Below are 23,746 nucleotides of genomic sequence, written 5' to 3' on the forward strand. Positions count from 1 at the left end.
TTCCAAAGAGGTCGAATGATTGGCCCCAAATCACCCAGTAGTCAGTGGAAAAGCCAGGATTCAAATTAGGTTTGCTGGACTTCCAAATGTAATCCTTCTCGACAGGCGGGCTCTCAGGCTGGCACAGACCATGCCCGAGGGGCTCCTGTTCTGAGAGCACCTTGGGACAGAGGGACAGAAGGTTGGAGATGCCAAAACTCTCTCCCAGGGCCCTGCTCCCCCAGGGCATGGTCTGGGTGTTGGCAAGGAAAGCCTGCACCCTACTCTGGGAAGGAAAGGGGTGCCAGGCTGGACTCACAGACCTGGGGTCAGAGGTAACAGCCAGCACATCAAGTCATTTGGGACAAAGTTTGAATTGGCTTTTTTCTGGGGCCTCCTCCTCGGGGCGTGGGAGGGGGTCTGCAATCTCCGAGGGTCGGGGGAGTGCCCTCTCCAGAGGTCGGGCTGATGAGTCTGCTCTGGGCCCAGCTCCTCCCGCCCGCTGCCCCCTGCCCCAGTGACTGACAACCTCAGTCCCGGATGGGCAGGCCCTTTGCAGGAGGCCCCGGACAGAGCACACCAGGGCCCCTTCCGCCGCCTTGGGCCCCAGGGACGGGCTCCATCCCATCTCCCAGAACTCATCCACACCTCCAGGCTGAATTCCTCAACTCAGACACCATGGGTTTAGGAGTCAAATAAGCATGAATGGGTTTTATAATGGGGGTGAGGTGGGGTGGAGCAGAATAAACCAAAATTCACACAAATGTTAAAGGTGCAGAAAAGCTTATGTAAGGAGGGACAGTGTCCCCTGCCACGCCACAAGCTCCCCAAAGCCAGGGACCACGTCCTGCTTACCTCAGTGCTGAGGACAGTGGCTGGCACACTGAGGGCTGTCAGTAAATATTTGTTGGCTTAGTGAATCTAAGTGGGTTGCATATTTTGTCTTTGGATAACGTGTGACGCCTCTTTCACCTCCCCCCGGAGCACCCCCACGCCCCTCTCTGCACACACACACACCCCCTCCTGCAGTCCCATGTCCCCAGAGCCTGGTGCCCCTCAGAGCACACCCTGCGGCCCCTGCTAAGCTTTGCCAAGTTCCGCTCTCATCCCCAGTTCAGGCCCCACAACAGCCTGGCACCCGCCTGGGTTAGTTTCTCAGCTTTATTGAGTAGCAAGAGGTCGAGTCACTCTCCACTGGACATGCGTCCTCAAGCTTGTACAAGAACTGCTTTGGGACCGACAGACAGACAGGTGGCTGGGTGGGGCAGGTGTCCAAGGTGGGGCGTGAGCCGCAGGGGCAGCTCAGCTCTCCTGGGGGGTGGGAGTCTGCCGGAGCTCGGGGACGGGCTCGTCTCGGCCCGCTTTCTCCTGGAGGGCGCTGAAGAAGGAGTTGACCTGGTCCCTCATATCCTTCTCCAGGAAGCTCAGGTGGCTCTCCACGTCCCCCGCGTAGGGGCCCAGCTTCTGCCTGAGCTCCTCCACCTGCTGCACCAAGGCCCTGTTGAAGGTCTCGCCGTAGGGCCCCACGCTGCGGCGGAACTCCTCCACCTGCCGGTCCAGGCGGCCGCTCAGCTCGGCCAGCGACCTCTGCAGCCCCTCGGCGTCGCCCCTCAGCTTGTCGCGCACCTCCTCCGCCACGGGCGCCAGCCTCTGCCGCAGCTCGTCGGCTCGGCCGGCGATCCCGGCCTTCAGCCGCTCGGCGTTCTTCTTCATCTGGAAGGCCAGGCCCTCGAGCTGGTGGTCGAGCTTCTCCTGGACGTCCTTCGCGTAGGGCGCCAGGCCGCGGCGCAGCCCCTCCACGTTCTGGTCGATCCGGGCCTTGAGCTCGTCGGCGTAGGGCGTGAGCTGCCTCTTAAGCCCCTCCACGTTCTGGTCGATCTGGGCCTTGAGCTCGTCGGCGTAGGGCGTCAGGGAGGCCTGCAGGGAGCCCACGTTCTCGCGCACCACGGCCTCCATGCGCTGCGCGTAGGGGCTCAGCTGGCGCCGCAGCTGCTCGGCCTGCGTGTCGACCTGCGCGCGCAGCTCGTCCGCGTAGGGCTCCAGGCGCTGCCTCAGCTCGCGCACGTTGTCCCGGATCTGCTGGCTCACCTCGTTGGCGTGGGGCAGCAGCCGAGCCCGCAGCTCCTCCAGCTCCTTGCCGATCTCCTCCTTCAGCTTCTCCGAGTCCCTGGCCAGGCGTTCGTGCAGCTCTGTGGCGAAGGGCACCAGCTGCTTCTGCAGGCCTTCGGTGTAGGCATTCACGTCCCCAAGTTTGTCCTGGAAGAGGGCGCTGTGGGGGACGGACACGAGGGGCCACCATTACACTGGGCATGGCGTGCCAGGCCCTCATCTCCTCTTACACACGCGGCCTAGGAGCGGTGAGTGTTCAGGGCACTGAGCTCACCCCTCTTTTCCCGGTGGATTGGATCATGACCTGGAAGAATGGCTGTAACACCCAGCTGTTACACCAGATTTTATCTCTGAATCTCCCCCTGGGCTTGAATCACATTATCTACCTATTACGTGACCTGGAGTAACTTGCTCTCCCCTCCGTATCTATAAAGCAAGAAAGGTGGACTTTGAAGCCCCTCCCAGCTCAGGAGTGCTGTGACGTCAGTCACATGCTCTAGTGGGGTGCTATGTCCGCACCTCTGCCAGGCTCTTCCAGCAGCACAAGGTCCTGGTTTCCTCGCATGTGCCCACCCTCACAGGCTCCCCAAATATCCCCACCTCCCTGCCCACGACTGCACAGGGGCCTGTCCTTCTAGAATGTGCGAGAACACAGCTCACACATTTCCCTCTCTTCCTGTCTTCCATGAGCTGCGGTGCTAAGATGTAGCCACAGATCACACTCTAGAAAGTTAGAGCAGGAAGATGCCTTAGGGATTATTCAGCCCAGCCTCCCTGGTTGCACACGGGGATCCCGGTGACCTCAGGGACACCCCCTGAGTTAGAGGCCGGGCATCGTGAACTGAGCTCAGCCCTTGCTGAAGCATTGCACGGCCTTTAAGAAGCCCCTCTTACTTGAGCTGTTGGGTGAGCTCCGACTTCTGGAGGTGCTCCACAGCCTCCTTGGCATTGTCACTCAGCTGGCTGAAGTAGTCCCACACCACAGTGGCCACCTGGTCGGCACTGACCTCAGGCTCAGCACCTGGGCAGGAGACAGAGCAGTTCTTGAGAACCGCCTTCCTCCTTGCCTCCACGCACCAGCCCAGAGCTGCAGCCCCTGTGATGGTGGGGGCGCCCAACCACTGACCTCCCCCTCTGCACTTGGCCGGCTAGAAGTCACAGGGGCGTGCCTAGCGCTGGTAGAGCACCCCTGCCCTTGGGCCTGCTGCTGCAGTCAGCCAGCCCTCCTGTGAGCCAGGTGGCAACTGGGTAGCTGGTCCCAGCTGGGGATGACAGGCCCTCGGAGTCTGTCCTCTCACCTTGGCCCTGGACTGTCCGCCCTCCCGCACCCGATGCAGCAGATGGGTCCTGCCTGTGAGCCTCATCCAAAGGCAGCTTACTTACTGGTGACAGCCACCAGGGCCAGCGTCAGGACCACAGCCCTCAGGAACATTCTGGGCTCCTTGTTGGGCTGCAAGAATGTTATGCTGCCCTGAATCCTTGGGTCCTTCTTGGAATCAGAGGGGCCGGAGAAGAGGTTCTCAGGCTGTGCCCCTGTCTATCCAACTGACTCAAGTTCAGAGTCAGCCAGACATTTAAACCCCCTGCCAGGCTGCCCGCCCCACCTCCCTTCGCAGTGTGACTCCACGCTGGAAGGTGACACAGTCCCGGGACGCCTCTTGGACTTTCGTGACTCGAAGACAACGTGGAAGCTGACAGCAGACTGGGGCTTGGGAGCAGCGATTCTGAGCTTGTGCCCCACCCAGCACGGAAGGGAGGGCGGGGCAGCCGCAAGCTGGGAGAAAAGAGGCCTAGGGCACTCCGGAGCCCCAGGCTGATGCCCCAGAGGCCCTGCTGGCACCTCTTGGTCTGTACCAGGCGTGGGGGGGTGGGAGGGCAGAGTTCACACCTCCTCTATCTGGCACAGGGGAGAGAGTCCCCCCCACACACACACAGACCCCCAACTTCATCTCAGAGCACCAGACCCTGGTCTGGGACGCCCAGAGCCACAGGTGGGGGCAGTGAGCTAAAATCCGGAGCTCTCGTCAAGATGCACTCAGGAGGAGGAGGCCCTTGCAGCCTTTCGGCAGGTGGGCAGATGGGAAGAGCCCTGCATTGAAGGGGTTAATTGTAAGCGAGCATTGCCAGGCTGTGCTACCTCGGTCTAGGGATTCAACTTGGCCTAGCTTGAATCTCAATTTCTCCTTTGAAAAATGGCCTTGTTGGGTATTTTAAATGGGATGTTGCTTGTGAAAGGAGCAGTATAGGGCCTGTCATAGAGGAAGCACTGGACAATGCTGCTGGCGTCAGTGATAACGTAGTTTTCCTGACCTGGACCAAAGCAGGCAGTGCAGTAGAGTGCTTACCCCTCCAGTAAGAGTGGTGGTTGGCCCCAGCCCTCTGGGGGTGTCAGGCAGGGCCGGCCTGGTCCTGCCCACTGTCCCCCCAGCCACACTCCCGGGGCAGGAGCAGTCACCTTCTGAGGAGGCGCAGGGCCTGAGGCTCTCAGGGGACTGCCCACAGCTGGACGGAGGGACGGTGGTAGTGCCCAGAAGGCCTTCTGCTTGGACTTCTAACATTCTCTACAAATGAACACGCACACAATCACAGAAAGACATCCACCAAGCAGATGGCACAGCCTGCCATGTTGGGCCCCTCTGCGGGACCTCGCCACCCTAGTGCTATGGGACAACATCCACCCACCTGACTCCACTATCCGCTCCCCTCCGTGAGGGGAGTGCCTGGCACACAGGCAGGCTCCTGGCTCCTGCCATCAGATTAGACCACTGTTGCCACCCCTGACTTACATGTCTCACTTTTTCATATACCAGAAGGCACGTGAGGTCTGTGGCTTTGAAAACAGCTGAAGGGCTTTCTGATGCTTGCATCCCTTCTGCAGGGTCCCACTCCCCTGCAGCGCCCATGGTCACCCCCCATGTCAGGGAGCTACACCTCTCTGGAGCAGCCTGTGGCATCTCACAGTGTTGTTAGAGGTTCAGATTCTGGAGTCAGACTCCTTGGATTTGTGTCTGGGCTGCCCACTTACTGTCTGTGTACCCTTGGGCAAGTCTCTTAACTTCTCTGAGCCTTAGCTGCCTCCATGGGGCAGAGAATAGTACCTGCTTCCTGGGCTGTGAGGGCTCCGTGAGATAATCTGTGTGATGCTGGGAACAGTGCCTGGCACATAGCGAGTGCTTGCCAAGCGTTAGCCATGTTTTACCCCCGAAGGCTTCCCCCTGCAACACCAACCCAGCATCCGGGCACAGTCCAGCCTGGTGCAAAGGCCAGTGCTAGTGCTCCCACCCCTTATCCCCGCCAGAGATGAGGAAGGCAGTGAGTCACAAAGGACGCCTCAGCTGTAGTTTGACCTCCTGGATTCAGTCTCAGCCGCAGGTGCCATCGGCATGTGGCAGGTTCAGAGGTTGCCGGGCGTACACACAGGGGAGTGTCTGTGTCTATCAGAACACGTCTCAGAGCACCCACCAGGACATGTACAGATTCACATAGGTGTGCAAGTATTTTAGCCATCTGTGGGCTCAAGGCTAAGGCATGTGGCCTAGGGACTGGCATAGGCCTATGTGGGTACCCACAGTGACAAGGAGGGTGGGCTGTCTCCTGTGTGGTGAGTGGGGTGCCACTGATGAACGCATGTGTTTCCTGAGGACTGTGGGCATGTTTTGTACCAGTCTCTGAGGTCAGCAGAGAATGGGAGACCCTGCACCCAGCCTTAGAGGGTTCGTGCTGCTGCCAGGAAGATAGACTCTGCCCCCAGCTGGCTCTCCTTGGCATGTGTCTCCAGCAGGACCTGGCCCTGTGAGTCAGGGGACGGCCACACCGGTGGGTGCAAAGGCCTGTGTGGTGGTGGGTGAGTCACGTCCCTCTCTGAGCCTCAGTCTCCTTGTCTGTCCAGCTGGCAGACCTGATGGTCAGCAAGGTGGTGAGGCTGGTAGCCCTGCATTACCTACAGCCGCTCTCCTGTCCACCCACAGGGATCAAGCCAGGGGCCGGCCCAGAGCTCAGAGTCAGGAGGGGAGAGCTCAGGACTAGACAGGGACAGGCAAGTCACAGGGACACGTGTCCCCACATATGCTCCCAACTGGCCCCCTCCCAGGGCGGAACTAAAGGGGGGCAGCTCCTGCTGTAAGAGGCCGGATCTGAGTGAGACGGTAGGAGGAACTGCCAGAGTGGAGAGGCCCGGTGAACCCAGTCAGGGCCACCCAGTCCCGCCTCGTGCAGCGGTGGGGATCCCCGAGGCCCATGCCCTGAGCCTCACTCAGACACAAGTAGCAGAGCCAGCCCAACCCCAGAGTCCCAGCCTCAGTGGCCAGGCCTCCTCTCTGTCCTCCCCACCCACCACTGGACCCTCCTTAGAGTCGGCCTGCGGTCAGAGCCCAGAGCAGGGCCCTCACGCCAGGGAAGCCGTGGTAGGAAGGAGAATAAGGGAGGGGAGGCGGCTTAGGCCGGCCGCTGGGAGGGTCCCGGCCGAGACAGTCCCTGCAGAGCCCCAGCTGGGGCCGCCGGGAGAGGTCCAGGCCCTCAGGTGGGCCAAGCCCTTTGGGAGAAAGGCCAGGCCTCACAGCATGCCTGGGGCTCCCACTGCGACATCACCTCTGGGCTGAGAACAGGCTGGGACAAAAGGGGGAGGTGGGCACGGTTGCTCGCCACCTTCCCAAATGCTCGAATCCTCCAGTGACCTCCTGATAACCTTCCTTCCCTCCCCCACCCATCCCCAAAGTCTGTGCTCAGGAAGAGATGTGAAACTGGTTTACTCTGAGGTGTGAGTGACTGATACATTTCCAAGGGTCTCATCTCTCTCAGCTCTGTGGCACCAGTGTAGGTGTTTGAAAGTCTGGATTCTGGCTCCCAGCAACCACTGATGGGCCGTGTGCCCTTGGGTACATCTCTACCCCTTCGAGCCTTAGGTTTCTTTGTAAAATGGGGTTATTAATATCTACTTCTCAGGAATCTCACTATTTGCATTTTAACAGAATAAAAGTTGTAAGTCAAAGGAATGAATCTCTAATAAAGAAATTCCAAGTCTCAGCTAGGGATGAAGAATTCTGAGAGGAGGGCCAGGCCACGTGCTCAGGCCCCTGATTTCACACTATGGGGTTGGCTGCTCCTTCCTGAGGGATGGCTGCCTGCCGAAAGTCCAGTTTCTACATTGGAGTCTCCTCCTGCCGTCTGGTCGTGCTGCCCAGGGAAGGACAAGGTGTTTGGGGGAAGGGAGAAGGATGTGTTGAGCCCCTCCATGGACCACCGCTTTGTACTTAACTCATTTGCTTTTCACCACAACTCCGGTGCATTGGTATCCTACCCATTTTACAGAGGAGCAAATTGAGTCTCTCAGATGTGAGCTCTCCGGCCCTGGGTCACATGAGCAAGTGCCAAAGCCATCATTTAAACCTAGGTTTTCTCTGAAGTCCTAAAGACAGTCCCCTGATCCTGCCGTCCAGGCTCTGGTGCCCATTGTAGGCCCAGGAAACACTGCACCCCAAAAAGGGGCCAGGCCTCTCCTGGGCAGCCAGCTGCCCCTGCACCCTGCGTGCCCTCGCCCCCCCAGACTGGCCTCCCCACAGCCGCGGCTCCTCCCCGCTGCTGCCCAGCCAGCGGCCATGAGGCCAGAGGGAGAGGTGCTCGGGGCTGGGACCCAATCCCAGCTACGGTTTGGGGGGGGCTGCAGCTCCTGCCACAGGCAACGTTATCAGTGGGTCCAGAGGGCAAGGGTACAAGGGGTGGGACAAAGGCCTTGGGCTCGGAATGGCCTCTGCCCTTCTCCTACCAACCTCTGCCCTGGGCTCAGCTTGGGGAGGCTCCTGAGTAAGCGGCACCCTGGATCGGAGCCCAGGGATGGCGATGCTAGGAGCGGGGGGCTGTGTCAACGCACCTGTGCCGCCCCTCCGTCACAGGCCTCTGCCCACACGCTGCCAGTGACCTCAGTCTGGACACCCCCATCCCAAGCCCCTGGGGAGGTCCCAAGCTGAAGAAGCCCATCTCCCTCTCGCCCCTCCCCACCTTCCACCCCGCCTTCCACCCCATCCAGGCCGTTCTCAGGGCCTGGGGGCCGGGAGGGAGGGCCCTGAAGGCCAGAGGCCTCCCCTAACCCCCTGCCCCATCTCACCAGCCTTGCCCTGGGGAGCCAGGCTGCTCAAAAGAAATGGGGTCTCCCCAGTTCCTGAGCCCCTCTGGGCTCTAGGGGTGGCAGGAGAGCATGTGGGCACCTGCAGCCTCTTAGAGATTTCCCAACTCTCCCGGCAGGCCTGGCTGATCTGGCCACCCTGCCTCAGGCCCTGGTCTAGACTGATCAATAGGTGACCTTTGCCCGGCTCACTGGGCCCTAGGTTCCCGCTGCCCTGGGGACGATATAAAACAGGTCAGAACCCTCTTGCCTACCGGCTCAGTTCATCCCAGGAAGCTTCTGCTCCAGGTAAGGTGCCCTGGGGAGTGGGGGGGAGGAGAGAGGGATGGAGAAGGGCAGGGGAGGGTCCCGGGGAGGGTCCCGGCCCAGCCCAGCCGCTAAGCCTGGAGGGGAGCTGCTAGAGCCAAGCAGGCTTTAGGGCTTAATGAGCTGCCCCCCAGCTCCGATGGCACCCTGGGGGAAACCGAGGCCCACGGGGCAGGTCATTGCCCGAAGCTACAGAGTGCAGTGGCAGAGCTGGGGCTGGAGGTGGCTCCAAATCTGCGTGCTTTCCCCTCATTCTGCACGTGTTAGGTCTGGAAGAAGCCTTAGACCCCCATCCAACCGCAGACAGAAAACCTGAGGCCTGGGGCGCAGGAATTTACCCCAAGTCACACAGCGTGTTAGTGGCAGAAACCAGGCCAGAACCTGCGCGTTGTAGTTCCTAGTCTGCTGGGGTTTCTGCTCACCCCGTCCCCCCCTCTCGCCGCACCTGGAGCCCCCTGTCTGGGAGCCCCTCTCTCCCCATGTTAGCGAGGGGGCATGTCCTTCCTCCTCCTGGTTCGACCCAGCTCAGAGGCCACACCACCTCCGCAGAGGGCAGGGGGCGTGTGGGGGGGTTTGGGGCCTGGGGTCGCCCTCACTGGACCCTCCCCTGCAGGAACGAAGGTGCCATGCAGCCCCGGGTCCTCCTCGTCGCTGCCCTCCTGGTGCTCCTGGCCTCTGCCCGTAAGCAGCCTGTGGGGACTGGGCTGGGGGCAGGCGTCTGCCTGCGGGACCCGTAAGGGGAGCCTCGGGGATCCCCGGCCCTGATCGGTGGCTGGGCAGGACCCAAGAGCCCCCCTGGCTGATCCACCCACTCAGCTCTGCTCTCTTCACAGGAGTTTCGGAGGCTGAGGACACCTCCCTTCTGGACTACATGCAGGACTACATGCAACACGCCACCCAAACGGCCAAGGACGCGCTGAGCAGCATGAAGGAGTCCCAGGTGGCCCAGCAGGCCAGGTACGCCCTCCCTTCCCTGCCCGCCTGGCGCCGGCTCCCTCAGCTTCCACAGCCCCTGCCCGGGTGCCCAGGGCCCGTGCCCCCTCAGCCTCCGCTTCTGCTCTGGAAACAGGGTTCCCACACAGGCCTTCCCTGGAGCGGCACTCCCACCCCCCGCCTCTTCTCCATCGGCACTGTCGTCCCTCCTTTCTCCCCACGGTGGCCGTGGCCCTAAGGAAGCCCCTTTTAGCCTCCTCTCCCACAGCGCCCTGATCTCTGGCTAGGGGTTAAGCTGGGGAGGCTCTGCTCGCCCACTTTTGGCCTGGGGTGTGTGTGTTTCTGCCCCGAGAGCTTCGCCTCTCCCCACCCCCCTTCCCCATCCCGGCCACCACATCCTCGCCTGGCACTTACCCGTCAGAGGCATTCACAGACATTCTTGGTCCTCAGGCGCGGCCGTGGAATAGGCTTTATTTTCCCCATTTTGCAGAAGAAAATTGAGGCTCCCAGAGGTTAAGTGACCTGCCCCAGATCACACAGCTTCAATCCTCCAATGAGTTTCCAAATGGGAGACTGCTTCCTTCTGCCCCACCCACCCACTCAGAGCCACCAGGTTGTACGACCCCGGGGCGTCGAGGGAGATCTGCCTAGAACAGACCGAGGGCCCTAGCCCCACACTCAGTCACTGCTCCCCAGCCTGCCCCAACCTGGAGGAACACAGGCTGCACTTGGGCGAGGGTCCCATCAGTGCCTTTGGCGTCTCTCTGGCCTGGGGTGGCGGCTGCAAGGGGTTCCTGCCCCAGGTCCCGGGGCCTTGCTGGGTGAGGTAGGGGGTGGTGGCAGGGCAGCGGGATATGGTGGCCCAGGACTGCCGCCCCCATGGCAAGCCCCCACCCACCTCCCCCGCCTTCCCCTCCTGATCTCTCTCCAGGGGCTGGATGAGCGGCAGCTTCAGCTCCCTGAAGGACTACTGGGGCGCCATTACGGACAAGTTCTCCGGGTTCTGGGATCCAACTGAGGCCTCACCAACCCCAACCTCTGACGCTGCCTAAGACCTCCACCCCACAAGCCTACCTGCCCAGCCACCCTGCAGCCCCCAGAGCTGCCCCCAAGACCATTTCAAAGAGACAGCATTCTCAGTGCCCCCCACCCTGCCCCAGACCTGGCCCAGCCCCGGGCGTGCTGTCCTCCCAATAAAGCTGCATGAGAAGCTGCCCTGAGTGGGACATCTGGCATGTGCCATGTATGTCTGCGCACAGCAGTGGGCCGTGGCTGCCCTGTGGGTGGGCACTGGACTGACTTCAACTTGGGCAGGCCTGCGGCCGAGCCCTACCCTGCAGTTAGCGTGTGGGTGATGCCTGGGTCTGAGTTTCTTCACCTGGAAAGTAGAATAACCTCACCTGTCCCACCTGCCTTGTCAGGTTTGTGTGGAAGAGCAAACAGGATAATAGGTTGACAATATTACTTGGATAAACTGTCAAAAGCTGTGCAATCTGACTTGACCATGTGCTCTGTGGCGGGCACTGTGCCTGGCATTTTATCAGAGTTGAGACTGTGTGTGTGACTTGCACTACCAAGGCCGCCTGACCCTCCCACCACCCTTGAGGAAAGGAGGCTGATGGGGTAATTCTGGAATAAGATACAACTGGGCTCTGGGCTTGACACCCCCCCCCCCATCACTTAATACCAGCCTCAGTTTCTTATCTGTAAAGTTGGCACAACAATCCCCCCACCATTGCAGCTTTGTTGAATGAATGAATGAAATGAGATGGCGCACAGCCCCTGGTACACCAAAGGTGCCTGGTGAGTGGGTGTCACTGTTGCTATCGGTTGAGCAGATTGTCCGTTTGGGACAAGGATTGGAGTAGGGGACCAGTGTCCTGGGAAAGAAGAAGGAACCCAAGGTCACCCAACAGAGGCTGCTCCCCTTGTGTCCCCACCACCCAACAGATGTTCACGTCAGAGTTACAGAACCACAGACTACTTGAGTAGACCCCCCACTCTTCCAGTGAAAAAACAGAGGCTCAGAAAAGTGAAAGCATTTGCCCAGTGTCACAGGGTCAGCAAATGGCGGAGCTGGACCTCAAGCCCAAGTCAGCGGCCCATATTCTGCTCAGCTGACACAGAAACCAGCTTCAGGCCAGGCGCTGCAGAGGGCTCCTTGGCAGACGTGGCGGCTTTACTGCACCCAGCCCCACCTGGAGACGCGTGCTCCCCCTTTGGAAATCCACCTCGGTTTCTCTTCTGGCCCAATTGGGCCGGGGATCCCAGCATCCACACCTGGAAAGTGTTCTCGCCTGATCTGGGCTTGACCCCTGTTTGCTATAGCTCCCAATGGTTAAGAGCTGAAAAGCCTGCTCTCTTATCCAAGAGTTGTTGAGGCGCCGCGCCGGTGATGCAGGAGGGGTGGCTTATCTGGAGGTCGGCCCCAGGGGCCAAAGTCACTGCAGAGGCACGAAGGCTCTGGGAACGCATCGCGCAGCCCTGGGGATCTTGAAGCCACATGCATGCACGTGGGGGTGTACGTACCTGAGTGAGGAGGGGGTGTGCACACTAGGAAACTGAGTGCCTGGCCTCACAGTTTTTAAAAATCATGGATGCCTAGTGGCAGATGGGTCTAAAAAGAGCTACCTAGCCCATCCTGCTCTTGAACCTGGGCAAGCAACTTGGCATCCTCACTTTGGCTTCCTCATCCATGCCCGGATTTCGTGGTCGTGTGAGGATCTGGGGAAGGATCCGTGGGATGATGCGTGTGACAGCATCGTGGAAATAAAAGTGTGCTAGTTTACCTGCAAGAGGCAGTGACTATTTCTCTGACTCAAACCAGAGCTAGGAGCTGGCGGAAAGAGGGGGTGGCAGGGCTTGGAGCCCTGGGGTGGTGGGCGGGTGGCTGACACAGCGGTGTGGGTGGAAGGGGCCGAGTGGGAAGAGGCGTGCTGCCCTTGTGAGGAAAGGAGGGAAGTGCTGCAGCGTTTCTGTTATTAATAAAGGAGGAAGGGGCAAGCGCCAAGCTCTTCATTTGAACCTACCCTACTCCATCCGGTCCCAGCGGCTCCTCGAGGCCCACGCCGGCCGGGCAAGGGCCAGAGGGCTGGGGGAGGCTCCTGTCCTCGGCCTGGTGACCACCTCTGGGGACAGGGGCCCCGTCTCCCAGCACAGCCCACCCTCCTCAGACCGCTCTGCTGTCCTTGTCTGACCGTTACCAGCCACCTTGCTTTGGATCATCTGTTGCTTTGCCTGGTCCTTGGTTTCTTTGCTGTTGGTCCTTCCTTTCGCAAAGGGACTCCAGTGCCTCACTCGTACGCCCGCCTGACAGGCCCTCCCCGTCAGTCAAGGCCGCGAGAGGCCCAGGGTCAGAGTCGGCTGGCACGTCAGCGGGGCGGTCCCCGCACCCTGGCCTGGGCGCCCCCCTCCCCTGGCCCGCACCCTGCTGCCACTCTCTCCCAGCAGAGAATTTGCAGGGTTTGGAGGACTATTCATTCTCTAAAAAAGGAAAACCGAAGCTTTCAAAAACGTACGACCCAACGCGTGCGCCCCGCTTTGGAAAGGTTTATTCTACGGAACCAGGGGTCGAAAGGGGGAGCCGGCGGAGTGGGCCCCTGGGCCCCGGGGCGCGCGCGGCGCCTCACTGGGCGGTCAGCTGCTTGGAGGCCTCGTCCAGCGCGTGCAGGAAGCCCACCTTGAGGCTCTCCAGCACGGGCAGCAGGCCCTGGCGCAGGTCCTCCAGCGCGGGCCTGGCCTTCTCGCCGAGCGCCGTCAGGTGCTCCGTGGCCTTGGCGTGGTACTCGGCCAGGCTGGCGCCGCCGTCCTCCTTGAGCGCGCGCAGCCGCTCGGCCAGGCGCTCCCGCATCGTGTCACTGTAGGGCGCCAGCTGCGTGCGCAGGGTGTCCACGTGGGCGCGCACGCGGTCGCGCAGCTCCTCGCCCACGGGCTTCAGCTTCTCGTGCAGCTCTGCCAGCTTCTGGCGCGCGCCCTCGCGCAGCTCCTCGCCCAGCGGCGCCACCTTCTGCCGGTAGATCTCCACCTCCTCCTGCCACTTCTTCTCGAAGTCGTCCAGGTAGGGCTGCACCTTCTGCCTCACCTCCTCCAGGTCCTTGTCCAGCTCCTGCCTCAGCTCCTCCAGCTCCTTCTCCAGTTTCTCCCAGAACTCCCGGGTCACCGGGCCTATCTGTTCACGCACCTTGGTGAGCGTGGTGCCCAAGCTGTCCCAGTTGTCCAGGAGTTTCAGGCTGCAGGGGGGAGAGAGGAAGGGCTTCGGGGCTGGCCCCCCAGGCACCCCGGACACCCCGGAGCTGCAGGCCCAGCGCCCCCCCCCCCCTCGGCCCCCCCCCTCCCCCAGCGCCCCGTCCACCACCGCATCCCAGGAGCGAGAGCGACACGGACTGCGTTTGGTGCCACCTCATCCGTCCCCGAAGCTGGGCCTTGTAGGGACCTTAGGGACCTTGTCCCTATGCTTCCGGCCCGTTCCCCTCTCTGAGGCAGCTGTCCTGGTGGCTGGACAGGAGCAGAGGAGGTGGTAGAATGGGCAGCAGCCGGGTGCACTCGCAGGCATCGGAGCTGCGGCTCCTGACCGGGCAGCCGCATCTGCACCGGGCTGGCGGCTGAGACCCTGCTTGGGGATCCCATTTCTGCTTTCCATCCAGGCCTTCCTAGGAATTCGGCCAGTCTGGCTTCTTCCTCCAGGCCGCCCTGCCCCCCCCAGGACCGGCAGCCCCTGCCCGAAGCCCCAGGCTGGGCCCTTACTTTAGCTGTTTTCCCAAGGCGGAGGCTTCAAACTGGGCCACATATTCTCTGCCGCCCTCCTTGATCGCGTCCACGTACACGGTGGCTAAATCCTTCACTTGATCCCAGGATGACTGGGGGTCATCGTGCTGCCAGAAGTGCCGAGCCTGGCCCCCTGGGGGTGGGAGGGCAGACCCGGGTCAGGCTGGCTCTGGGGCTGAAATGGCGGGCGTGGGGGCAGGCAGAGGGGCCGAGCGGGCAGCCTGCTCCCCGTGCCCAGGAGGGTGGGTCACAGCGGCCTAGGGAGGAGGACCCCCAGAGGCCCGGCGGCCACCTACCCGTGAGGAAGAGCACGGCCAGGGTCAGCAGCACGGTCTTCATCCTGAAGGGGCAAGGACGGCCTGCAGAAGAGGGGCCTGGCTGAGTGGGATGGGCCTCGGGCCCGCGCCCCCCTCGTTCTAGTCAGGGGAGGCGGCGGCGGGGCACGGAGAGGGCGAGGGCCTCGGTGTCCAGAGCCCAGCACGGGGCGCAGCCCGGAGCCGGTCCCGGAGGCCGAGCACCGCATGCTTGCGGGGTGGGGGGAGCGCTTACCTCGAGTCTCCAGCAGGCTGGGCAGCCAGCGCTCCCGGCCTATTTATGGCTCCAGGCAGGGGCTGGGCGGGGAGGCCGATAAGCCCAGCCCAGGCCTTGCCGCTGTCCACTGGCCCTGGCGATGTGGAACTCAAGAGTTCAAGGATCAGCTCTGTCCCTGGGGTGGACAAACAGAGCGGGCAAACAGGAGGCTGCGGGGGCTGCGGGGCCCGGGGTCAAGGGTTTAGGCGGTGGTCGGGGGGTGGCTGCAGGCCTGTTCCCTGGGCTGGGGTCAGCTGCATCATCCTCTCCTCCTCATGGGGGATGCGTGCCTACCATTGTCCACTGTGCCAACTGGGCCAGGGCAGCCAGGGAGAGGACAGAAGGGAGCAAGAGACGCAAGCTGGCCAGTGACAGCCGCGACCCCTCCACCCAGGAGATGTCCCGCCCCACTGTCCCCTCGCATTCCAGGGGGATTACTTCACACCCGCCCTTCCCCTCTCCAACAAAGGCGGCAGAAAGGAGCCTGTGGGGCTGGGAGCTTCCTGGTGGGGGGTGCCCAGTGGCTCCCAGACTTCAGATTTCAGAGACTGCTAACATTTCAAAACAACTCTAGGGACCAACCCAGAGTTGCCAACTTTTAATTTCGTCATGTAAAAATATTACCACTGCCCCCCAATCTCTACCATCTACCATGACCCACACTTTAAAAAGGATGTTTTAATGCCACAATGGGGCCTCTCTCAGAATAAATGAGTCACTTAAATTGGATATGTAGATTTTGTGTTGCCCTCTAGAACTGTACCAATATTTGATGGCACACAGGTGAGAATAGGTACTGGCCCTGAGGGGTCACTGGGGTGGGGGCACGGCCTCCGGACTAGGAGGTGGCAGGAAACCTGGTTTCTCATTTCATTTTGCCTCCAACTCGCAAAATCCTGGGAGAGGCTTGTGGGCCGGCTATGTAAGGTCTCTGAGCCTCGGTTTCCTGTCAGTCACAAGGAGACCAGACAGGCAGGGGCTGCAGGAAGGCCCCGTGACATCCTGTAAATGTAAATGCTGACCGGGGAGGGACCTGAGTCACAGAACCTGTGAATGTCCAGGCTGACAGGGTTACAGGTGCGGAAGGTGGGGAAAGTGGAAGGAATTTGCCCAGTGTCTCTGGTGCTGCAGCAAGTTACAGGCAGGGCTGGACTTAGAACCCCACCTCTAGACATTAGACCTGGCGCAGAAGTGGGCCCTCACCACCTACCCAGGGAAACGCCCTAGTGCCCTAAAACCAGCCCGGTGCTGCTGCCTGCCAGTCCTGGAGAGCGGTGGGGCCCCAGGCCTCTCCCACTGAAGTCTGTCTCTGCCCTTCACCTCAAATAAAAGGGCTTTGCGGCTGGACAGGTCTGAGTCCCAGCTCTGCCACTCATTAGCTGTGTGACCCTGGGCAAGTTACTGAACTGCCCGCCGCATAGCTCAGTTCCCTATCTGGTGAGTGAAGATAATGAGGGAACCTGCCACCTCGTAGGGGATCACATGCATGGCAGGCAGGGTCTGGTCCCCCCGAGCTGTCCATGTCCTCATCCTGGTTTCCCTCACCTGTGACTCTTACAGAGGGGTCTTTACAGATGTGATCTTAAGGACCTTGACATGGGGTGATTTTCCTGGATTTTCCAGGTGGGCCAGTGTCATCAGAGGGGTCCTTAGATATACGAGGAGGAGGCAGGAGAGGCAGAGGTCAGAGTGAAGTGAGGGCTGGAAGGGGGCCATGGGCCAAGGCATGCGGTGCCTCTAGGAGCTGGGAGAGGCGGAGCGGCGGACTTTTCCTGGCGCCTCCAGGAGCACCGCTCTTGAGACACCGTTTTAGCCCCTGTGACATCTTGGACTTTTAACCTCTAGAACTGTACCAAGATAATACATTTGTGTGGTTGTAAGCACTAAATATGAACACGTATGGCAAACCTGCAAGGTGCCTGGCGCCAAGTAAACAGTGACTGCCCTGTCGCCCCCATCCCAGTCCCCGGCCTTCTGTCCCCTTGCCCCACCAAACACACCTGTGTTGCCAGACCCAAGCTAAGACCTCGGCTTCTGGCAACGGAAGTGGGGGAGGGCAGGGCATCCCTCTTCCTCTGCGGGGCCTGCTGGGCAGATGCTGTGGCATGCAGGCCGTTCCGGGACAGGCCCAGCTCCAGGGTAAGTCAGGCCGCATGGAGAGGGGGAGCCTCAGTGAGCAGCTTGCCTGTTGTTCAGAGTGGCCACGGCCGGGCCCCTGCTGGGGCAGCTCATGGGGTCCCAGGCCAAAGGAGGGTCCTTTCTTTCAGGCAGTAGCGCTTGCCCAGCCAGCACCTGGGGGTTCTCACAAGCTTGCTGGCTGGACTCCAAGCCTCTTGCCACTAGCTCGCTCTTCTCTGTGGTTTGTGACTGAAGTGACTACCATGGCTAAGCCTCACGTCCAGCATTTGCAGTGTGTTGGCGGCCGAGGCACCTGCACGGTGGAATCGTGTCTCCCTGTGAGGCTGGCAGCCAGGCCTTCCTGTGCCACCTGTGGGAAGACTGCCGCTCAGAGCTGCTAAAAGCCCTCTGTGTCCTTCAGCCATCAGTATTTGGTACTGGCTGGGCTAGTGGCAGGACCGGGAGTCAGGAGGCCAGCTCCTAGGTCTGACAGTTGCCTGTTGGACGCCAGCAGCACCCTGGGCTTTGCTTAGTGACACCTCAGGGTGCTGGCTTGGGATTTTGAGGTGTCAGGGCCAGGGAAAGCTGTTTGGCAGCATCAGCAGGAAGGTTGAACTATGCCTGTTCACTGGCCTGCCAGCTTCAGTATAAGATATTTGGCTTAACCTAGCCCAAGCCCCTGGTCTTGTTACTAGTATTTTGGAGAGAAAGGGTCTTTCTGGACAGAGACCCATGGAAAAACTACCACCAACCGACCGGGCACACATCAGAATCAGACTCGGGGTCTGGCCAGTCACTGTTAAGAGGCATCGGGTGCCCATGGAGCCGACTGGCTGCAGGCTTGGTCCCAACACCCTCTCCCTGATCTCGGGGGCCTCCACAGTGCCTGTTTCTGGAGTGGTCGCCAGTGGGAATGCCGCTGCCTGACTGCAGGAGGGGCTTTGCTCAGAATGGTTAGACTCATTTCACAATTCGTCTCAACACCATACTGGTCGGTCAGCAGCAGAACTCCGTCCCCTGCTAGGCCTGGCGCATAACCGACACTCAAACGATTTGTTCTGTGAATGGTACTGGTATGCTAAACGGAGGGCTGCCAGGACGGCAGAGGGCCATCTGAAGGAGCGAGCCTTAGGAGACAACAGAACTCCAGAGCCCTTGGCTAACACAGGCCCTGCCAAGAACATTTCATCCGAGAGCAAGTGGTGTGGGTCAGGACGGGAGACTTGGGGATGGGATGGTTCAGCCTGAGCAGGGGAGAGGGCCGCTCCCGTTCTCTCTCTTATCTGGCAGTTCCGTTGCAGCTCCTGGTGACAGACGGAGCCCCGGTTCAGACCCTAGGGCAGGGCATTGTAAGCGGCATAATGCGCAATTCTCTCCAGCGTTCCTGCTTGGGAGACCAGGGCGAAGACAGGGGTCATCCGTGATGGGCACAGGCAGAGGCCCAGCTCCCTGGGAGGCCTGCCAGCCTTCTGGACTTCGGTCTTTCCAGCTGGAGTGCAGGGCTAGCACCAAGTCAGGGAAATGGAGGCAGGCTCCACAGGCACGGCTTCTGTACTCTAGAGCTCAGAGCTTGCGTCTGTATCCAGGCGGCGGCGCCCTCCGAGCTCTCGAAGCTCAACCCTCCGCTGGCCCAAAGGCACCCTGGCTGATGTCAGGGGGGAAGTGGCAGCCATTGCAAAAGGCTGTTACGAGTTGCTGGAAGGCATCTGAGTATATTGCTGTTTGGTTCCAGAGACACTTACTCAGCCTTCCACGGGAGTATGTGCACTCAGATTTCTAGAAGACCCTTCCTTGCTGAGAAGACTCTTTTCTGTTCTCAACAGACCCACAGCGACTTTCTAGTCCACTGTGGTCTCGAAAGGTTTTGTAAGTTCCCTCCTCTCATCTTCTTTCTGCAAACACAGTATTTCCAGCTTCAGTAATCTTTCTTCATCGAAGACCTTTCCATCAGCTATCGCTCAGCCATGCCTGGGGCCTTGCTGGAAATTCTACCCTACCCTTTGGAGGCCGGGGGTCAGGAAACAGAGCTGTAGGAAAAGTGCCCTCTCTCTGCTAACACTTACCCAGACACCACTGGGCTGACTGGAGTGACCTCATAAAGGCCCCGGTCATTAGGCCCTAGGTTCCTTTCAAGGAATCCGTTTTTCATCCAACTCAGCAAAGCCGGTTGTTCCCTCTGAGGGGGCAGAGTCCAAGCTGGGTGCCTGGGGACGCCGGCTCCCAGAGAACGCTAGCTTCTCAAGGCGGGCTGAGATAGTGGGTGGCTCAGAGCCCCACCCGACACTGGTGGCCACTCCAGCCGCCAGCGTCCCAGCTCCCAGCCCCCGGATGCTTCTCCCAACCAGAGTCTGAACCACAAGGCCAATGATGCATCAACCAAAGATCATGATCAGGCCTGAACCTTGACAATCCCCTGCTGCCCGACCAGATCTCTGAGCTGCGAGCGCCCACCAGAAAAAGGACTAAAGGTCTCACTGCAACTGGGTCTGGAGATTTTTTAATTCTTTTTTAGTTTAACATAAATGAGAAAGAAAAATACTTCTGACACTTTCAAAGAACAGAAATAGGAAAGTATATTCATATACATTCAACATACACTGCGCACGTTGGCTACTACAATACGAAGCAATGGTTTTTTTCAAAGTGTAGTTCTCAAGATGGCACGGTCAGGAGGCTCGCTGGCTGCCGTCTGGCGGCTGCTGGCCACGGCAGTCAGCTCTCCCGGCTCTCCCACCGTACAGTGCCATGTAAACACAACAGGCCGGGCGTGCGTGGGGGCCAGGCGGTGGGGGTGTCAGGGTCCCAACAGGTCCAGAGGAGTCAAACAGCAGCCGCCTCCTGGGCAGTAGCTGGCGGCCCACCAAGCGAGGGGGGAGACTGGGGACCATGGGAACACGGGCCAGACCCCGAGAAAGGCTCTTGCATTGCAGAAATCCACTCGGGATACTGGGTGCAGGGGCTGAGCTGCCGTGTCAGCGAGAAGGACGAGCTGCGGGGGGCTCCTGGGAGCAGCGCCCAGGACGGCCATGCTGGGCACCTGCTTTCCTCTGTGGATACAGGACGAGAGGCTAGGAGGGGCCTGGGGACCTTCTACTCTCCCTTCCCAGATAAAGGGATCAAGAGTCACAATATTTAACGTCTCTTTCTTTTTTTGAAGCTCGAAGGAGATGCCCAGGTCCTGGCAGCCCCAAGCCAGCGGAGGAGACTTTGGTTTCTAACAGTGAAGGAAGTAACGGGAAGGACACCAACGAGCCAGAGCGTGCGCACTGCTTCAGCCGGGGAGGCGCCCACGACGTCTGTCACTGGCACAAGTCAGAACTGTTTACAGTTACCATGTCTAAATAAAATACTTTGAACCAAAGGTGCAAGTCACAATCCAAATAGAACAGAATCTGGTTAAACGTTTCTCTTTTAAACAAAAATCCTTTTGTTTTCATTTATTAATAATATTAACAATAATAATAATAACAATATATCAACATTTACCAAAAACAATTCCTACATGATCAAGAATTAAAACAGGGGCTGAGGATGCCCAGGGAGGGAGGAGGAGGTGAGGGCAGGCAGGGGCCCAAGACAACCTCCCGCTCTTCCCGCCTGGGACGCGGAGGCCGAAAGGGGAAAGCAGGGCCTGTGCCGCAAGGACAATCCTCTCGACACCACAACGCGGGAGGAGGGATGAAAGGGGACAGCGGGGTGCGCCAGGGGGTGTTCCGTCCGTGGGTAGGACCGGCACGACGGTAAAGGCGTCTTTCCAGGTGACAAGGGGGGTGGGGGCTCAGTTAGACACCGAAGAGAAGGCTCCCAACGAGACAGTGTAGCCGGCCGCACTCAGCCTCCACGCGGACATGCTGATGTGACCTCGGCTGGGCCCCACATGCTTTTCAGCGGATCCCGGCAGTGAAGACCTCCCCGGGTCCCAGGCTTGGGGTCTCCCATGCTCCTCTCCGAGTGCCAGGGCCATCACCCCTGCCGCTCTCCCCTTCCCTAGCCTCTAAGGTCCCAGAGGGTGCTGCCCCTGAGAACGTGCCCCTGGGGGAGAGCAGCGCGGAGAAGGCGGGGCGCTGTGCCGGGGGCCGGGGGGCTGAGGCGGCACACGGCTCTGGCTCCCCGGGCCTCGGAAGTCTAACTGCTTTGCTCATCTGTTTCAAAAAAAGAAAGGAGGAAGACAGATGGGAGAGGGAGGGAGGGGGAGAGAGAGTGAGAGAGAGAGAGAGAGAGAAGGGAAACACCGCCCGTCAACAGAACCAGAACAGCACACCCAGGCCAACACACCGCCACTTGGATGCCGACCACGCTCTCAAGAGGGCGGCCGGCACGGACACCCCGTTTTTCCCTCTGTGACTTGGTCATACGAGCAAACACAGCAAAACCCCTCGAGCCCAGAACAGCACACTGACGGGCCAAAGGCGAGGAAGGGGGCCAGGACACTCCGGTGGAGGGCAGTGCAGTCTGGCGCCATGCTGCGAGGCCCGCCTTCTCATTCCCACACGGCCCTGCAACAGAGCGCAGTGGGGGAGAGTTAGTCTGCAAAGACTCAGACAGCCAAGTGAGAACAAAAACTGCAGCCGGCTCCCTTGACCTCAGGCATACAGGGTCTGCCACACAGAGGCCCTGATGTGGGTCTGCCGGATGGCTGAACTTTCACCACGTCTTCCTGTCCAAGAGCTCGTCAACAGAACCAAAGCTACCTGCTATGTACGTTTAGGCACCGCTCCAGCCATGCTGGTCCGTTTGCTTTCCGCTGCGTGCCTCTGATCACATAGCTCCCCTTGCCTGGAATAGTCTACTTGCAGCACAGCCTTATAAACATGGCTGGACACATTTTCTTGCTGGATGTCATCCTTTGGGATGGATTTCAAGGATGCCTCCTATCCTTATTACCTGGCCAGACCTGAAGCCGTGGCTCACTCACTGCCGCTACAAAAGCGGTGGTATCTGAACACATGTGGCTTACCCCCCATCATTAAACCAAGGCACAGTGCCAGCATTTCCTCCGCGCGCCGGTTACCTACACCCCAAAAGCAACCAGCCCAGTGCTTAACGACAGAGCAGGAAGACACGAGGACAGCGAGGGTAAGAGGAGCGTTGTTGACTTCACGGCCAGTGGTGGTACAGAGGAACCTCCCGGTGGGAGCTGGCGCCGGCTGGGCCCTGGCCAGGGTGCTACTCACTCTGCATTCCTGTTACACGCCAGCCTGCTCCATGCTGAAGGAGACCTCGGGGTGCTTGTAGCTGAGCAGAATGTCTGTGATGCATGTGGACGCATAGCAAGAGGAGCCGACGTGCTGGCTTCCATCAGGCAGGCCTGGGTGCTCGTGACCCACCAGACTCTCCCCACATCCTGCAAGACCAGAAAGGACAGGTGAGATCTGCAGGGAGCTGGCAGGTAGGTGGGCAAGGGGGAGGGGGAGGGGAGGAAGAGGAGTCTGAGCACCGCGCTGCCTGCCTCCTGCCCTGAATCCCGGCTCGCAGCAGGCCTCCGTGTGCTGAGGGACTGTGGGCTGGGCCAGGATTCTCCCTGCGGTCCCGAAGTGCTGCGATTTCCCCTTTTCCTTCCCTGTCTCCTCCCGTCAAGCACCTTGACCACTGGGGGGGCAGATGGAGCACTGCTCCTTGAGAAAGACCTTCCTTTTGGGGGAGAAGACAATTCTACTGCTAGCAGACACTGGTTACTGGCACGCTCTGTCCCAGAACTTGCTTTAAGCACTTGAAACTCACCAAGACAGTTAACGCACGCAGCTCAACCTAAGATACAGGCCCTATTGCTCGTGCCGCTTTGCAGAGGACGACCCTGGGGCTCAGGAAGGGAAGAGCCCCCCTCGCCTGCGGAGTCTGGGGAGGGAAGTCTCGCAGCGCAGAGCCAGGACTTGCTGCGGGCCAGGCCGTTCCAAGGCCTACGCTTTTTATCTATTCTGATACCCTCCCTCCCTTTACTGGTTCTAAGAAGAGGCAGAAATATTCCCTTAGGTCACAATGCTCTAATCGGAACCAGAGAAGTAGTTATTAAGGAGCATCTCACCAAAGCATTACGAAGAGAGATGTGACAGCCTGCACTCACCGAGAACACGTCTCCTTTACACACTCACACGGGGTGGGAGAGGAGGAGGAACGGGATTTGTGTCCAGAACCCCTTGGGGATGCTGTGGCTTTACACAGAAGAGGGGAGCAGTCGTGGTGAAGACGGTGTGGGGGCCCATCTGGGAACCTCTCTGGGGTGCCCTGTGTGTCGGGCCCCTTACCCTCGTCCTCCCCATCCTGGAACTGCCGGCTTCCCATGAGTGAGGACTGACTGAGAACCGCATCTGACATCCTGGCGGAACTAAGTGCCTTTCCAGCCACGAGACTCATTCCTGGCAAGTTATCCAGCTGCACCTGCAGAAAACAATCAGGAGAAGAAGTAAGGAACCCAGACATGTGCCACGCTCAGCAAGTGACAGCTCCTCCCTCTAGAAGAGCCTAGGCAGAGGGTGCCCTCCTAGCCCCCACCACGGAGCCGGTGGGGGCACGGTGACTGCTGGTGGGCAAATGCCCTTGGCACCTCCCGGGCCTCCCCAGGCCAGGCCCCTGTGCCGCGAGGAGTCTGTCTGAGCACAGTGCACTTTACAAGGGTGGAAGGTTCTGTTTCTGCCCCGTCCAAGACAGAGCCACTAGCCACAAGCGGCTGTTGAGCACTAGAAATCTGACTAGTACGTCTGAACTAAATTTTTTATTTTATTTCATTTTAAATGCATTTAAATTTGAATAGTTACATGTGGCTAGCTGCCACTGAATCTGACAAAGCTGCCCTAGGAATGTGCCCTGGAAAGCAAAGCTTTGCTAATAAGCCAGAGGAGCTCCCATGGTCTG

At 59.8% G+C, this 23,746-nt stretch overlaps 4 protein-coding genes across 9 annotated transcripts in view; 1 reads left to right on the forward strand and 3 right to left on the reverse strand.

Moving 5' to 3' along the window:
* Nucleotides 1-1,124: 1,124 nt before the first annotated feature.
* Nucleotides 1,125-4,134, reverse strand: APOA4 (apolipoprotein A4). The gene is made up of 3 exons (XM_036919826.2): nucleotides 3,472-4,134; nucleotides 2,983-3,109; nucleotides 1,125-2,248 (listed from the first exon to the last, which is right to left on the reverse strand). Exons 1-3 carry the CDS (start codon nucleotides 3,518-3,520, stop codon nucleotides 1,282-1,284), a joined length of 1,143 nt encoding a protein of 380 aa, XP_036775721.2. The 5' UTR covers nucleotides 3,521-4,134; the 3' UTR covers nucleotides 1,125-1,281.
* Nucleotides 4,135-8,469: 4,335 nt separating this feature from the next.
* Nucleotides 8,470-10,942, forward strand: APOC3 (apolipoprotein C3). Of its 2 annotated transcripts, none has more exons than XM_036919828.2 (4): nucleotides 8,470-8,494; nucleotides 9,126-9,193; nucleotides 9,346-9,469; nucleotides 10,377-10,942. In XM_036919828.2, the coding sequence occupies exons 2-4, from the start codon at nucleotides 9,139-9,141 to the stop codon at nucleotides 10,495-10,497; spliced, it is 300 nt and encodes a 99-aa protein (XP_036775723.1). In that variant the 5' UTR covers nucleotides 8,470-8,494; nucleotides 9,126-9,138; the 3' UTR covers nucleotides 10,498-10,942. The 2 variants fall into 2 exon arrangements, with proteins under 2 accessions (XP_036775723.1, XP_036775722.1); XM_036919827.2 differs by lacking the exon at nucleotides 8,470-8,494 and adding an exon at nucleotides 8,780-8,895.
* Nucleotides 10,943-12,979: 2,037 nt separating this feature from the next.
* On the reverse strand, nucleotides 12,980-14,830 carry APOA1 (apolipoprotein A1). Its single transcript, XM_036919829.2, has 4 exons — nucleotides 14,759-14,830; nucleotides 14,506-14,568; nucleotides 14,189-14,342; nucleotides 12,980-13,674 (listed from the first exon to the last, which is right to left on the reverse strand). The coding sequence occupies exons 2-4, from the start codon at nucleotides 14,546-14,548 to the stop codon at nucleotides 13,071-13,073; spliced, it is 801 nt and encodes a 266-aa protein (XP_036775724.2). The 5' UTR covers nucleotides 14,549-14,568; nucleotides 14,759-14,830; the 3' UTR covers nucleotides 12,980-13,070.
* A 4,548-nt stretch (nucleotides 14,831-19,378) lies between these two features.
* The window catches only part of SIK3 (SIK family kinase 3), a 235,806-nt gene continuing 231,438 nt past the window's right edge, over nucleotides 19,379-23,746 (reverse strand). For 2 of the 5 annotated variants that reach the window (XM_036919835.2, XM_036919832.2), the window contains 3 exons: nucleotides 23,140-23,272; nucleotides 22,072-22,241; nucleotides 21,058-21,393 (listed from right to left, as the gene is read on the reverse strand). In XM_036919835.2, the coding sequence (XP_036775730.2) occupies nucleotides 22,084-22,241; nucleotides 23,140-23,272 (291 nt within the window). In that variant the 3' untranslated portion in view covers nucleotides 21,058-21,393; nucleotides 22,072-22,083. The other 3 variants (XM_036919834.2, XM_036919830.2, XM_036919831.2) reach the window with 2 other exon arrangements.

The sequence above is a fragment of the Manis pentadactyla genome, chromosome 13 (genome assembly GCF_030020395.1).
Source record: "Manis pentadactyla isolate mManPen7 chromosome 13, mManPen7.hap1, whole genome shotgun sequence".
Classification (NCBI taxonomy): Eukaryota; Metazoa; Chordata; class Mammalia; order Pholidota; family Manidae; genus Manis; species Manis pentadactyla.

Bases quoted from the DNA above. Each gene is read 5' to 3' on its own strand.
- APOA4 (XM_036919826.2), bottom strand. From the start codon at position 3,520: ATGTTCCTGAGGGCTGTGGTCCTGACGCTGGCCCTGGTGGCTGTCACC. The intron at 3,110-3,471 runs GTAAGTAAGCTG...TCTCCTGCCCAG, and splicing joins GGCCCTGGTGGCTGTCACCA to GTGCTGAGCCTGAGGTCAGT. The intron at 2,249-2,982 runs GTAAGAGGGGCT...CGTCCCCCACAG, and splicing joins GAGCTCACCCAACAGCTCAA to CGCCCTCTTCCAGGACAAAC.
- APOC3 (XM_036919828.2), top strand. From the start codon at position 9,139: ATGCAGCCCCGGGTCCTCCTCGTCGCTGCCCTCCTGGTGCTCCTGGCC. The intron at 9,194-9,345 runs GTAAGCAGCCTG...CTCTCTTCACAG, and splicing joins GGTGCTCCTGGCCTCTGCCC to GAGTTTCGGAGGCTGAGGAC. The intron at 9,470-10,376 runs GTACGCCCTCCC...ATCTCTCTCCAG, and splicing joins CAGGTGGCCCAGCAGGCCAG to GGGCTGGATGAGCGGCAGCT.
- APOA1 (XM_036919829.2), bottom strand. From the start codon at position 14,548: ATGAAGACCGTGCTGCTGACCCTGGCCGTGCTCTTCCTCACGG. The intron at 14,343-14,505 runs GTAGGTGGCCGC...TCCCACCCCCAG, and splicing joins GGCCGTGCTCTTCCTCACGG to GGGGCCAGGCTCGGCACTTC. The intron at 13,675-14,188 runs GTAAGGGCCCAG...TCCCCCCTGCAG, and splicing joins GCCTTGGGAAAACAGCTAAA to CCTGAAACTCCTGGACAACT.